This window comes from Rhodamnia argentea, chromosome 9, assembly GCF_020921035.1.
Source record: "Rhodamnia argentea isolate NSW1041297 chromosome 9, ASM2092103v1, whole genome shotgun sequence".
In the NCBI taxonomy this organism is placed as follows: domain Eukaryota; kingdom Viridiplantae; phylum Streptophyta; class Magnoliopsida; order Myrtales; family Myrtaceae; genus Rhodamnia; species Rhodamnia argentea.
Window position 1 is genome coordinate 5,410,810 of NC_063158.1, and position 14,871 is coordinate 5,425,680.

General features: G+C 41.9%; 1 protein-coding gene across 8 annotated transcripts; it reads right to left on the minus strand.

Annotated features, from left to right (window-relative positions):
• Positions 1-7,130: 7,130 nt before the first annotated feature.
• LOC115736931 (inactive poly [ADP-ribose] polymerase RCD1-like) lies at positions 7,131-14,059 on the minus strand. 8 transcript variants are annotated; one of them, XM_048285883.1, is made up of 10 exons: positions 13,786-14,059; positions 13,544-13,582; positions 12,920-13,037; positions 11,465-12,701; positions 10,711-10,952; positions 10,253-10,344; positions 7,970-8,155; positions 7,745-7,882; positions 7,567-7,634; positions 7,131-7,534 (listed from the first exon to the last, which is right to left on the minus strand). In XM_048285883.1, the coding sequence occupies exons 4-10, from the start codon at positions 12,556-12,558 to the stop codon at positions 7,435-7,437; spliced, it is 1,920 nt and encodes a 639-aa protein (XP_048141840.1). In that variant the 5' UTR covers positions 12,559-12,701; positions 12,920-13,037; positions 13,544-13,582; positions 13,786-14,059; the 3' UTR covers positions 7,131-7,434. The 8 variants fall into 8 exon arrangements, with proteins under 8 accessions (XP_048141840.1, XP_048141837.1, XP_048141842.1 ...); XM_048285880.1 differs by having other exon boundaries at positions 12,920-13,047; XM_048285885.1 differs by having other exon boundaries at positions 10,253-10,341; positions 12,920-13,047; positions 13,786-14,058.
• Between the last annotated feature and the right edge of the window lie 812 nt (positions 14,060-14,871).

The following is a 14,871-nucleotide window of genomic DNA, read 5'->3' on the forward strand; positions in this document are numbered from 1 at the left end:
AATGAGGGTGGTAAGTCTAATTACTCAACATACGCCAACTGTGTAGATCAACCAACGGTGTAGATCAATCTTGATAAGCTCTTAGGCCGCGACTGCAACGTACTCGAGACATATCCACTGTAGCATCGGACTGTCGCGATGCACTCGGTCGAATTACACATGTCGAATGTCCGCTGACCCTTTTTTTTTTTGCACGAACCATTTTATTGCCTTGACCCGGTTTTGAAACACTAGTTCGCGATCCTAACTTCCACGAGGCACACGCTGCGAATGAAAAGATTGAATACATGGTACGTGAATGCTCTTCTGGTTGAGAGAGTTACCATCCACGAGAAAAGGACTGGAGGATGAGGTCGTCCCCAAGTCTTGAAACTCCATTAAAGATCTTTGAGGCCCTTGATCAGATCAGAAGACACCATCGTACCTCGTCGATCGTGAAGTCCAAGATCGGTTTCTTTCAAGACAATAATGTGGTAGAGAGAGAGAGAGAGAAGAAGGATGCGTCCAAGAGCAATTGAACACGCTCACCTACAAACGTGACAATCACTGGGGAAAAAAAATAAATAAAAGGCGTTTGCCCCCACACCATCGCTTCAAAGGGACGCGCAGGAACCGGCCACGAGCTATGACCGTATTCGTGGAAGCAGCCAGCAAATGGATTTAATGAAGACATTTTGCTCGTCGCTGTCATCCCGAGCTTGACGAGACATGAGGGTCCGGCAGGATTAAATCGAGGCCACGACCGAACGCCTGTCTTAAATTTCCACTCCAACAGGTGTTAGGTTTCGCGCTCGTTTTGTGTCGAACATGTACCCTTTCGAAGGCAAGTCGCATTGGACATGTCCGGTTACCCGAATGGACCGAAATGCCCTTTCGTTTCACGTGAATTCAAGCTAAAAAGACCATTCTCTCTCTTTCATTGTGCTCGTGGGGAGAAGGTTGCCATCTCAGGCAACCTTAGATTGCGATCGAGGAGAGAGAGAGAGAGGGGGGGAGGGGGAGGGGGAGGGGGGGTCAGTAAGGGGCGTCGTCGTGGTTGGCGAGGCTGGCTGCTTGATGACCGTGGTTATGGCCGATGGTGGTGGAGCACGATGAAGCTCCAACCCATAGATTTGATTGCGCCGGCATGTTGAACTATTTATTTTTGTCAATTTCCCAAATCTCAATTAAAAAAATCTTGTACATCGTGTTCGGATGACTTGCTTTTGACGAGATCGAAGCCAGTTGTAGACTCAATCACAACGAGATTAATTGAACCGAGCATAACTCAACATAACTTTCGAGACTGTGCATTTTCTTTGGTCAATAACTAATCGTGTACTAATTCCTACTAATAATCTAGACAGGTTCCTAATTTTGAGACCGCATATACGAAAATAAGGAATGTTTAGTAGGACATCGTATTCAATCTATGATGTAAGTGTTAAATTAGTACATCACATGTTTATCATGTCCATAAATAAATGGTGGGGTCCACTACTAGCTTCATCTTGATACGTAGGGTTAGGTGGGTGGTGATAGCGATAGCGTGGCTACATAGGACTATTGCTTGAATAGTTGTTATCGTATTTAATAAATGCAATGCTAATGTTGCATCGACATAATGCAAGTATAGACATATGTTATTCTTCTGACCCCTCGGTTATTAGCATAGAGTAGGTTGAACAAGATCTTTCTCCCATGAGGGAAAAAAAAGAAGTTTGAATGAGCTCTGCCTTTTTTTTTTTTCTCGTTCGAAAGTAAATGTAAATCAATATCTCATGATGAGGGAACAAAAAAAATCATAAACCTATTGTAATTGTGTCAATTCAGTACTAAACCTTTTTTTTGTTGTTTACCAATTCAGTCCTAAACATTTTATACTTATGCCAATTTAGCCAATTCGGCTAATTTTTTAGGCGAAAATCGTTGATGTGGACACCGGCTATCCTACGAGGCATGGCCGGTGTTGACGTGAATAAATTTAAGAATTTTTATGATTATTTATTATTTATTTTCTTTTTTATTTCTTTATTATTATTTTTTTTTTTTTGCGTAGACTTAGGGCCGACATGGGCGAGGGATTATGTTACCTCACCTAGATCTAGCGAAGGCGCCATGGCCCTTGCTGGCCCTAGGCAAGGGCGTCACGGCCCTCATCCGGACCTAGCTAGGGCCGGCCATCGACCATCACCGATCCTAAGCCAATGGGAAAAAAAGTAAAGAAAAGAGAAAAGAAAAAAAATATTACTAAAATTTACCCACGTCAGACCCGGCTATGTCGTGTAGGCTAGGCGGCATGACTCGTCAACAATTTCCAACCGAAATTGGCCGCAAAGACTCAATTGACAAAACATAAAAATGTTTATGACTGAATTAGTACAATTGCAACAGGCTTAGGACTTTTTTGCTAATTTTCCCCTCAAGATGATATACAAGATGAGCAAAACAAATCAAATTCCAAATAGCAAAGTAGCACGACAAAGCACAAACTGTGATGATAAGCATACTCTCATCCATAGAAATTGATCCGCCCCAGCATCAAAACAGAATCAACGGCCGCCAATCAAACCAATTTTGCATCGTTATTAGTGGTGAGCATACATCGTAAATCTCATTCTCCAACAGCTGCGGCTTGCCCACCGAGCGGTGTGCCCCTAAGTTTAGCTTCCTTAACACTGTCACCGTACAAAGACACCAAAAATGGTCATAATTGTATTGATATGCAATCTGATCTCGGGAAGTTTGCTGAAGCTCTTGCCAAGAGATGATTGACTCTTCGATGTTTAAGTTAGCGAGGAAGACAAAGGATCTTCACACACTCAACTGATGGACTACACGTCTTGCTTGTTAGGATTAGGTACACAAACACAACGAAGTAAAGTGTAAATACGAGAAAGAGAAATCGAGACACAAGATTTATCCCGATTCACCTTTAAACTAGGGCCTTATCGAGCAAATGATTCCATTATAATTAGTATCCCTTGCCTCTTTATTTTCAACTTCAATTACAAGAGAAAAAAATTATATATAACAGTAGCTATTCATGGGCACAAGCCCAAACTACTAATGAAATACATGCTCAAATTATAAAAGTCCTACGGCGGCCGAACAACGCATGTCCATCCAATGGTTTGCCAAATCCGCTATTGTCAAGATGAATACGATGATCTAATGGTAGGGATGCTAAGTTTTCTAGAACATTGGAATCGTATGGTGAAAACTGTTTTCAACGATTGCTAATTATCTGTATAACGTTGATGCACAAGTTCTACAATGTCGGTATTTTCTGAAACCACATCCGGGAGGATGAATATGATCCTTTCCTCGTTTTAAAGCACCAAAGCCTTATTGGTGAAGAAAACCCAAGCCCATGCTCTGTCTCTTAAACTAAAGCTAGAGATTAAATTAAGCTCCAAGCTTAAGCTCCTTTTTTTTTTATTGGTCGGACAAGCCTAAGCTTAAACGGCCTAATTAAGTATAAATATTCAGAGGCCGATCTCCATAGTAAATAATCCTATCCTTATAAGATTCTACTCCTTTTCGCTTTTCAGCAATTGCTTCACTTGCTGAAAGCTGAACAATTTAAAAACCTCCAGCTTCAACACATGTAATTAACAAAAAAAAATTCGTTGCTAATAACGCTATGTTCTTATAATCATGTGTTTCATCCAGAATAAGGAAAAGGGCTTGCGTAATATGTCCGCTGCTAAGACATGGGAAAACTAACTAATCGATCCTAAACCTATCATACAATGCCAATTCAATTCCAAACTTTTCGGTTTTGCCAATTTAATTTCTAAACATTTGTACGTAATTCCAAACTAGTGCTAGTCCTTCCGGCTAATTTTCGTGGGAAATTGTTGACGTGGCGGGGCCAGCACATGGGACAGCCGACGATGATTAGATCGCCACGTCGGTAATTTGAAAATTAGTTGGAAGGATAACATTGGAATTACGCGTAAATATTTAGGACTAAATTGACCATATTGAAACAGTTTAGGACCGCATTGAGATTCATACGATAAATTGAGGATTGATTGTGTAATTTTTTTACAACGACATTGTAACATTCTCTTTCTATATAAGCATGAGGAGTGTTAATATTCCTTTTTAAGAGCAGAGAAGCCCGATTATTTGGAGACCCATTTGTCGTTTCGACTAATACCTAAACGCAATCTAATGCTTGGAAGTGTTCCACATCTTGACATTTGCTCAAAACCTTCTGACGACAGATTTACCTTACAACTTTGATTTGGTAAATGTATCATAGTTCGGGAGCCGTTCTCGAGATCCCTCACCCCCTATGCGCATGCATTCCTTTGCTATCGTGGGCTTTACGCAATTGATCAGATTATATAGAAATCTATTCCACACAACATAGGTCATCGAAAGAATCTCGGAGGCCCATCAAAGCACGAAAGCTAGGATCTTTCGGAAAATGGATTCCTATTCGAAGTGCAAAATGTGTTAATGACATGTCTTTTTATTTGATGCTAATGACCGCATTAAACTATCCTTGTGGCTAAGAGTCCTCACAGTCCGGGCAAAACGATGTAATTATCAAGAGAGCGCTCTACCGTTGAACGTGCGGGTCTCCCATCGGGGCCCACTATGTCAACCTGCTATGTCAAAAGCGAGAGAAACTCCATCCCCCTCTTTCCCTTTTTTGCCTCCATGTTGCCATGCGGGAGGGCATAGAGATATTAAAAAGGGGATCCTATCAACTTGTTTTGAGATAGGATATAAAGCTTATGAGTTGTGCCAACAACCACTGTAATAGAGAGGATGCACGCGTTATCCGGAATGATTGGGCATAAAGCGTCTACAGGTAGCTTTGTAAGTCCCTGTCAAATCCCGGGGCTCAACCTTGGACAGGCAGTGGAAACTACCAAGCTGGAGTGCGATAAGGTCAAAGGAAATTTTCGAGAGAGCGGTGAAATGCATAAGGACCGGAAGGAACACCAACGGTGAAAGCACTCTCTTGGGCCGACACTGACACTAAGAGACGAAAGCTAGGAGAGCGAATGAGAATAGATATCCCAGTAGTCGTAGCCGTAAATAATGGATACTAGGCGTTGTGCGTGTTGACCCTTGTAGTGTTGTAGCCACCACTACTCATAGTCAAGATAAGTAGCCCTTTGTTGTATCAAGTGCATCACTTGTCGCCGATAACAAACTTGGGAAAATAAAAAGAGTTACAAGTACATGGACAGGTCAATTTTACGGTCTCTCAAGAAATCATATTTCGAAAGATTGGGGCCAATATTGAATCGCAAGAGGCGAAATTTCCACCGTTATTACTAGTATTAAAAGTTCGACGAAATGTACATTTACCTCACAACGCACCACAGTTAAGACCAATTTCTCAACAAGCCATCCGCAGGAAGGGCCACCAATAGTCGTAAGTAAAGAATCCAATTAAGCCACACCCATTTTGTGTTTACATATATAACCTCAGGAAGTGGCGCAGTCGGTTGTGATGGAAGATCTCCGGCTCAAGAATGAAACTCGTTCATTTAAATCTCATTAATCGCAAGTTGATTTCAGTCGAAGTCACTTGCATGGGTTCCCAAGAGTTCGGATTTGATCGATTTCATGGACTTGTGGGTGCATTTTATAAATGTCTAAACAATCAGATTTCCACGTGGTAGATTATCAAGAACGTTTATTCACTGGCTAGGGCCCTAGTGAAATAGACTCGTGTGATAAATAAATAAATCAAGCCATTTGGAGCTATATAGGCATAGGCTGTAAGACCTCTCTCGACCACTTGTCGATTTGGGAATATCAAAAACAAAATTGTTCACGCATCATGGCACAATATCATTCAATTCAAACCTGGGCCCACTTTCCTCACACGCGTCCGAATCTCGTTGCGTCGATGTGGACCACAACGAGCAATGTGGCCCGTCGGATTTGTCGAGGTCCGAGGGAGCCTCTGTTGTGAGAAAGCGACTGCTGAGTGCTGAGGACTGGGGAGTGGGACGCCGCGGTTGGGCGTTCCCTGTGAAATCCTCTCCCCAAAATTATTTCTATTTGCATGGAAAGAAGAGGAAAAGAAGGTCCGCAGGGGGCCCGGCTGAAGTCTGAAGTAACTACGGTTAAAATCAACTCTTGGGTGCAGCGAAAGGGACTAACTACATTCCCACTTTTCAGCTCATCGGAGGAGGCAGTGGAAAATGTGTCGAAGGGCGAAAGAGTAGCAAGATATAATAATGATTCGGGCAATCGATTGCTTCATGATTGATGCTCCTCCGGAACGTTGCACCGTGTGGGGCTCGCTGTCCAATCGTCCTTCGGCGACAAAGAGGGTCTCTCGTGTCTGTTCGTTCTTTTTTTGTTTTAACGTTCACGGTGACAAGACTGCTTGTCCCATTCTGGTTTTGAAGGAAAAAAAAAAAAAAAAAAAAAATAAAGCCCGAGTCCACCCATTTAACCTTTTTGTCAGTCCAGGCCCGTGCAATACGCGACCTCTTCAGCTTCCCATGCCCCATCGGAGAATTTTTCTTGCGCATTCATAACCAGCGACAGAGAAAATGAATCCTCGGATTTGTGCGTTTCACTTGGTCCTTTCCCCTCTTCCAGATTATATTTTCATTCCAACACCATTTCGGTCGCTGTCGCAGTGAAGAACCCAGGCAATACTCTCTGTCCCGAGACCGTTTTAGATCAAAATCTCGGCCCTGTATTGGAACCCGGAAGCTTCCATCTCTCTCCTGACCAGGGAAGACTGTCCAAAAACTCATGGCAAAAGACGGTGACCATGGGAGTAACATGAGATCAAATTTGTGCTCCTCTCTGATGGAGAGGTTAAAGTCTCCTTTGCAATTTCTTTTGTGCTGCCCGCTTCTAAACATGGAGCAGGCATGATGAGGCTCGTCTACTTACGAGGAGCAGCTACGGTGAGTTATCCATGTCGGATTTCACACGGCAATATGATGGCCGTGTATTCGTAACACCCGTGAAAGATATGCAATCTTCACTCGTATGTTTTTGTCCCCTAATTAGGATCTCAAGACCACTCTGCAGCTGTCAAACAAGGTAAAACAGCAACAGGATAGCAAGCATGAGAAAAACATAACGCTAAAGCTCAGCATGGTTCACAAGAAAATCCGAAGATGAACACTTCAAATTGGCACAGAAGCGGAAATTCCAAAAGTCGCGGCTCTCCAGTTTCAACCAACACTTTATCGCAATCTAACAATCTCCTAGTAAGATCTTTATAGGAAATTTATGAGACTAAGCTATACAAGTTTCAACATGCAAAACCTATGATATTGCTACCAGAGGAGAGGAAAAGATAACATTCACTTCATGTCGACGCATTTGCGGACCGCAGCATTCAGTAATCCCATCGTCAAAGATCTTGAAAGGATTGCAAACAGGTCTCCGCACCAGACGAGGACAATCAAAATCCACCTGGACCTCCTGCTTTCTGATCCACCTCACACTTCAGAGGAGTCTGCAAACAGCAAATGACACAATCAAGTACTCATCGAGGGATGTGACTTCAAGGGAGAGAAACTTACAAGTGAAGAAGGATATGATCTGACATGAGACCATAAAAGCAAATGACGGGTTCACCAATAGCCTGATGGGACATACTCTCCAATGTAACATGATATTTCGCCATTTTGATGAATATTCTCAAGTGATTAATGTGAAACAGTCGATAAAACCCATCACTTACGATGCACCAACCAAAGAAGTGGATGCATGCATGCACGTAACATTTCAATTGATCCATGTGGCATTTTACTTAGAAGTTGCCCCAAATGGAGCGAAAGTTGTGAGCAGAGGTTACCTTGCACTGAAGACCAGTTATAGTAGATCTCAATAAATCATCACCAACTATAAGTCTCAACTTCTTGACAAAATCATCCCGCGTGATCTTCCTTGCCTGGTATTGAAAAGAATGTCAGCATGATTGACCAAAACAATATTCATAACATTTAGAAAGAAGACATTGCAACAATCGTGAGCATACCCTGAACAGGCTATAGTGATTATTCACCAAATCCATGTCTTTATGAGTAACTTTGTCAGAAATAGCAGCAAACAAGTCAGGAAAAGGCATCCAGGGGGATCTAGGAGTCTTAGGAGTGCTGGAACCCATTGTAGGAGCTTTCCCCTGATGTTCCATAATGTCTGAAGGTGGATGGCTACTACTTTCCTGCAATTAACAGGAAGTAAAAGTAAAAAAAAAATTGTATGCAATTAGAGAAAGAAATGACTAAAGAGCCGCATCAGACCACACTTCATAATGACGGGGAGAGGACTATCCTCGGAAGAAACCAGTCATTATACATAAATATCCAAAATGCCTTCATTCACATCCGAACTTTCTCATACCTCTTTGTAGTGTGATCTTGATAATTTATCTTTACTTTTCCAGTTCACATTCATCTTATGCAAATTCGTGCATATGTCCTTCCTAATGGTCAACAGAAGATGGCCACCAATTCGCATTAACACAAGTTCTCCATAGCCTGCACCATAAGCAATGGCATGCCACTAAAGCAAGAGGCATGAACTCTCCATCACCCTGTCCTATTGGGAGAAAGTATAAGTGCCAGCTACACGGCACATCTAATGTGATCGATCATTCACGTTGTCTGTGTGCAATGCTTGTCATCCTGTGTAGCAATTAGCAATGACTTATTTTTTAAGGCTACGCATGGTAACCATTTTGTTCCGAAAAACTGATTTCGATTAAAATGACTTTTTCTGATTCTGTTCCTGGATGAGTTTTAGAAAATCAGAATGTGTTTGATAACTGCCAAAAATTTCTTTTCCTAGAATAGAAACGCGTTTGATAACCGCACAAAATTTCTGTTTCAAAAAATTGTTTCTCTTCCTAATTTTTTTTCATTTAAGTCAAATAACTATGTAGTTACTTTGTAAAATTTCATCATAAATTGAAGGCTAATTTCCAATTCACACTAAAATAATTTAAAATATATTATTATTATTATTTTTTTTTTTTTGGTGACCCAGGGAACCCCGCACGGCCGACAATAGGGAGGTAAACCTTGGGGGCAACACGTGCTAGCCACCACACACGTGCCACCGGTTAAGTCACCCCGCAACGCCCCTGGGTTTGAACACTCGACCTTTTGCGAGAGGAAGAGTGCGCGAACCAGCGGCGCCACCCAGGTGAGTGGTTATTATTTTTTTAGTATGTCATAAATGAAACACAAATTTTAATACATTACGTTTGAAGTTCGATTGAAGCATTGGACGGTTCCATATTAAGAACTCATTTTTTTCTTTAAATGTTGCGTTGTCCAAAATACATACAAACATAGCGACCGAATAATCAAATTATCCATTGACAAAAAAAAAATTAAATTATTCTCATTGATATGAAGTACAAGTCCTTCACTATCATTTTGCAGCTTCTGCCCTAAATTCAAGTGGTCGTTTAGCTTCAGCTTTACATGCGGATGTTTACATTTTGTGATGCACGGCTATGAGTATATATATTATCATTCACATGTTGGATGCCATCATCTTCTGTGACATTTTTTGCAAAAGAGTAAAATCTATGAAATCTAGGAAATTTAGGCCCAAATTTATGAAAATGAGGTCAAACTAGCCTAGTATAAGCTTATTCTATTTTTAGGGATTTTCTAAATTTTTTGTAATTTTAAAAAAAATTTATTTATTTTTATTTATTTTTATTAGGTTGAGGGAAAAGTAACTAGAGTGCTAGAAGGAAAAAGTGAGAGATGTGAGACTTCATTTTGTTTTGTAATTTTCAAAAGTGATTCTTTTTCTAGAACCAATTTTTTTTTTGGTTCTGGATTTTGCTTTAAAACCGATTCTGATTCTCTAAAACCGATTCTGGAAACATAATCAAAATCAAATTTATTTGCGTTATCAAACGCGATTCTCATCCTTTTTTTTGTTTCCAAAATCAAAATTAGAGAATGAGAATGGTTACCATACAGACCCTAATTGGCTTATTGCACCACGTGGCACTGCCATGGTATAACCATCAGATGAAGTGCCTTCTTGTCCTTTTAGTGTTGACTAGAAGTAGCCATCAACTACAAGCACATGGCAATGTACTCTAACTGCCATGGCAAATGAACAGGTAATTTCTAATATTTAGGTTTCTCTCACACCCAAATAAAGATTTCAAAAGAATAAAAAATGAAAATTCTCTATGTCAAATACATCACAGTGCATCGCCAATCATCCAGCAAACCATAGTATCCAAAGCAGAAAATAAGTGGCAGACAAACAACATATTTCAAACCCTTACTGAGTCAACAGCAGACGAGTCTGTTTGAGGCTCCTGGAAAGACCTTGCAATTCTCAATGCAGTACGGTTACTCCTAGTTCCAATCAGATCTCCTGCATGGACAACAATATCGGGGCTAAAGTGCAGCAAATATACATGAAGCACTTGCAGAAAGACATGACTAACTGGGTCATCCAATCAGAAGTTGAACTTATGATCTATCTCCTGAATGAACAAGGCCCATTGAACAATCGACATCAACATATCAAATGACAAGCCTCGCTAAAACATCAACTTCAAAACTCTCTTCATCCAAGATAGGTTGAGACTGTGAAGATGATAGCTGGACATCAAGATCAACTTCTGATGTTCCATCCGACAGATGACCCATAACATAATTGGCACGTTCTACACAATAAGCGTTAGCAAAAGAGATGACCGAAAAATTAATAGAAAACTCTTAAGGAATAAGATATCACCTTCAGGTTTCAATGTGACCTTGAAGCTAATAACATATTCTGGATAAATGTGGGTGTTCATGTTCATAGTCCAGACTACATAACGTGTGGGGTTTTGAAGATCATCTACTCCACTATCAAAGCCCTCGCCACTTGGATAACACTGTGTAGATCCAGGATGTACGACCTCCATGTTTCCCATTATTACACGGCAAAGCACCAAGTGTCGAATCCCATTTTCGTCAACATCACAAGTATTTGCACTGAGAACAAACCAAAAGTTGAAACCTCTATATATGTCAAGAAAATAAACCTAGATGAAATCAACAACGAAAAGGAAAGTACAAACATAAACAACAATTAGAAAGGTACAGGATAAAGTGTCACACGTGCACAACCAGTTTGTCCGTTTCCCTGTTTTTGTTTCTTTGTTTTGGGGGGGTTGGTTATGTTGGTTTATGGCGTCGACAATGGTTCTTAAAAGGGCACTTGTGAAATTAAATATGTTAATGCACAAGGATAATAGCTAGGCCAAGCCTTGCATTTTGACTACTTTCCTTAAAGTCCTAGGACCTGAAGATGCTCTGTCTTTGCTAATTCTTCTTATACACATAAAAAAATATCAAATGTCCAGTGGTTAAAATCATCTAAAGCTCATCAGGATTTGAAGTTTCAACTTTTCTTTGCGGTATGTAAGCATGTGTCTAGATGCATCCATATCAGCTGCTGCACTTTGATAACATGTTTGCTGCTGATATCAAAAGAAGATGTCCACCTGATCTGAATACAGTTTGCAGCTGCAAGCTGCACACCAATGCCACGAGTGGGCTTAGTTATCAGTGCTCCACAATTTCCAAGCCCATGTGCCTTAAGAGTCGGCAATATCGCATTTGGGACAGCAAGCCAAGCATGCTTAATATTTGCCGTTCCCCGGCGCTTCTTGGTGATCTCAATTTGCTTCTGGAAAAGCTCTAACTGATCTTGCATTGGTTCACTTGAGCAGTGGTGCGTATGAAGAATGTCCACAGCAGTAGGACCCATGCCTGTAAGGAAAATCTTCCGCGCTGTTTCAAAATCCAGTTTCATAGCATCGAGTTCTATCCTAGAGGCCACTTCTGTCTCCATCTGCTTGTTCTCACCAACAGTTTCAACCAATTTCACTTGGTGTTTCCTGTCACAGCTATCTTCGACTTCCATAGACATGCAGTCATTGACTGATTTCTGGATTTGCTTGTTGGGAGTAGTTGACTCCCCACTACATTCCTTTAGCTTAAATTGATCTATGCCACTTATATCAATCTCGAGTTGCAGCTTCAATTCGCAAGGCCCATCCCTATGCATAGGCTCTGGTAGATCAAAGCATTTATGTTGACAGCACTCGCTGGCAAAGGTTTCTGGAAAAAAGAAGCTACCGGCTTCATCAATCCAAGCAATAGGTTGCTGCATATTACTTTCCAAGTCTAGTCGAAACATGTGCAAGAAATCTAGCAGAAAATGATCACCACCAAAATTCACCTCGATGGCGGCCTTCTTCTTGCTCAGATCCTCCTTGATCAAGCCAATTAGAGTCTGGGGGAAATCAGTCCAGTCACCATTTTGATAGTACATCAAACGTCGCGGAACCCCACTCTTCATGAAATTATAATAGTATCTAGCAATAGATTTTCCAAAAGGAAACGGACAGCTGGCAGTGCTTTTGAAGCAGTCAACTTTCCTTCGTTTTCCATGCTTATTAGTAGATGATATATCGCAGGAGTGCGGAACTTTGCAAGCAACATCAGCAATGCCAACTGCTCGCTTTCGCTTCAATTGGAGCGAGATTCTTTGCTTACCATCACTATCCAACACCTTTCCGATTTCGGCTTGCATTTCTATCTGCTTGTACTAGATCAATCACTATTGACGAGTTCAAATTCGAAAGCAAAACAAGCTTGCACGGCAAGTTCGACAAATAGCCTGGCTCAGGTGCACCTCAGAGTGACAGCGCCGCCACTGAAGATTGCTGAAGAGACCTGAACAAGTTAAATGCGTCAGAAACTAACTTTTTCCACCAACAACAAATGAAGCCGGACAGAAAAACCCGCTACATATGCAGAGACGAACTCATCTTATTTGAATCTTTTGTAATACATCTGTTAAGTGTCACTTTGGCAGGAAAAGATAATAAATACTTTGCCATCAATATCACAAGATAGAGCTTGGTAAGATTAAAATCAAAAGATAGACATACCAAGTGTAGGTGTTAAAGTCCATTCTGCACATATTCATCGTCTCAATATCTGTTGCAATTATATTCACAGAAAAAGTCATCCCCTTTGATCGCTGTAACGCCTTAAAAAGGACAGCCCCTAAAAACATCTGCAATCAATAAGTTCCATTAACATACCAAACCACAAATCAAATTCCAGCACGTATCCTATTCATTCTGCAGTTACAAGTCATAAGTAACAGACCGAAGGGACGGACCCCAAACGAACTCAAAAGTCCACAAAATCTACAATATAACTCAACTCAAGTCTGAACGCTCCCGGCTTTCTGCTAAAACCCTATTGCTTACTATATCACTCCAGTTTGAGTAGACAAATCAGGCGGCCACAAAAAGAAAAGATTCAGAATCGTCAGTAACCCTACTGATGAGAAGGGTCTCTAAAAAAAAAAAAATCCTCGAAACTAAGCAGAACCACCAGATCTACGTTAGATCTTCCCCAATTGCCATCGACAATTCTAAAAGGCCCAGTATGAAATTTTACGAAACCTAAAAAGCAGATACACAAGCCAAATTCAACCACAAGGTACGGATTTCATCCGCCCGTAGGGGGGGGGAGAGGGGGAAAGGAGGAAAGGAGATACTTACACGAAAATCGTAAGAGAAAACAAAGAAATCAGCTCCGATCTGCTCCGATCAACACGAACCACAAAAACAAGCGGCGATTAAATCGTTAAGCCTTTCTGACATGATAATAACAAAGCAAAAACAAAAACAAAAAAACAACGAAAAACCTTCAATCCCTCCCATGAAGATTTCTCTTGGTTGTTTGCCATAAAATTCAATCCCCAAGAAAGTATCAGCAGTAGAAGACAGGCGATCTAGCTTACCAGAAAACAAACAAACGATAGGACTAGTCGATAGGTGAACCGCCGTCGATTAGGCAGCCCCAAGGCCGGACGGAAATCGATCGAAACCCTAGATCGGGAGGCACGAACGAACGAGAGGAACAGTAAGAGGAGGAGACGACGCCGTTAAGCGACGAGCGACGAGCGACGAGACCACGACGAGGAAGAAGCCAGTGGCTAAACGGCTTGAGCCCTAGTCGGCGACCTCGCGAGCCATTTTGATTCCCCCGCTCCAAGCGTGTGAAAGGTCGGTCTTCTTACGTGACAGAAAAGCAAACGTCCCTATCCCCCAGCCCCACTAATTTGAATTATCAGTCCCTGTTCCCCGAGGGCTTTGATATCGTTACCCGCACGGCAGGGGGCTTCCCTCACCGCTCGCCCTGATTGGACGGGACCGAGCGACCCCGATCGTTGACTTTTCAAAGTATGCTGCCCGCTGCGTGTTGATTGGTGGTTGGAGTTTTTTTGATTTTTTCTTCTTTGTTTTTTTTTGGAGAGGGAAGCGCATCGATGACTCCTTGACTAGATTTTTGTGGGTGTCCGTGTCACTGATCACATCCGCTTGTCGATGCCGAATCGCAATTTTCCATTTCTGCCGGGGTCAGTTCTGGAAAGAAGAAGATTTTACTTTGAGGAGGACATGGTGGGCCCCGGTGGGAAAGTAGGAGGAAGATAGGATAGCCTACGTGTCGCCATCATCACCTTCCCAATTAGAGAGAGAGAGAGAGAGAGAGAGAGCTCGCGCGTGTGTGGGCCCCGCGGGGCGGCCCAAGAACGAAAACCAAGGCGTGATGAAAGCCCCAAGGAAACGAAGCAATTCGGTAACGACGTTGTAAGCAAAGACAAGTGGGAGGGACCCATCAGCAACACTCCGCTGACTTTCAGATTGTTGACCGGTGAGAACCTCATTCATACATCTCGGGTCTATGGAATTTGATCTGACGTTCCTCGTAGAGGAAATAAAGGTTTATTTCGTTGTCGTGACGGGGCTTAACTCTTTCGCCGCCGCCACCACCGCTCCCGATGTGGTTCTTGCCCGTCTCGAGAAAGGGTCGAGAGGCGTGAACG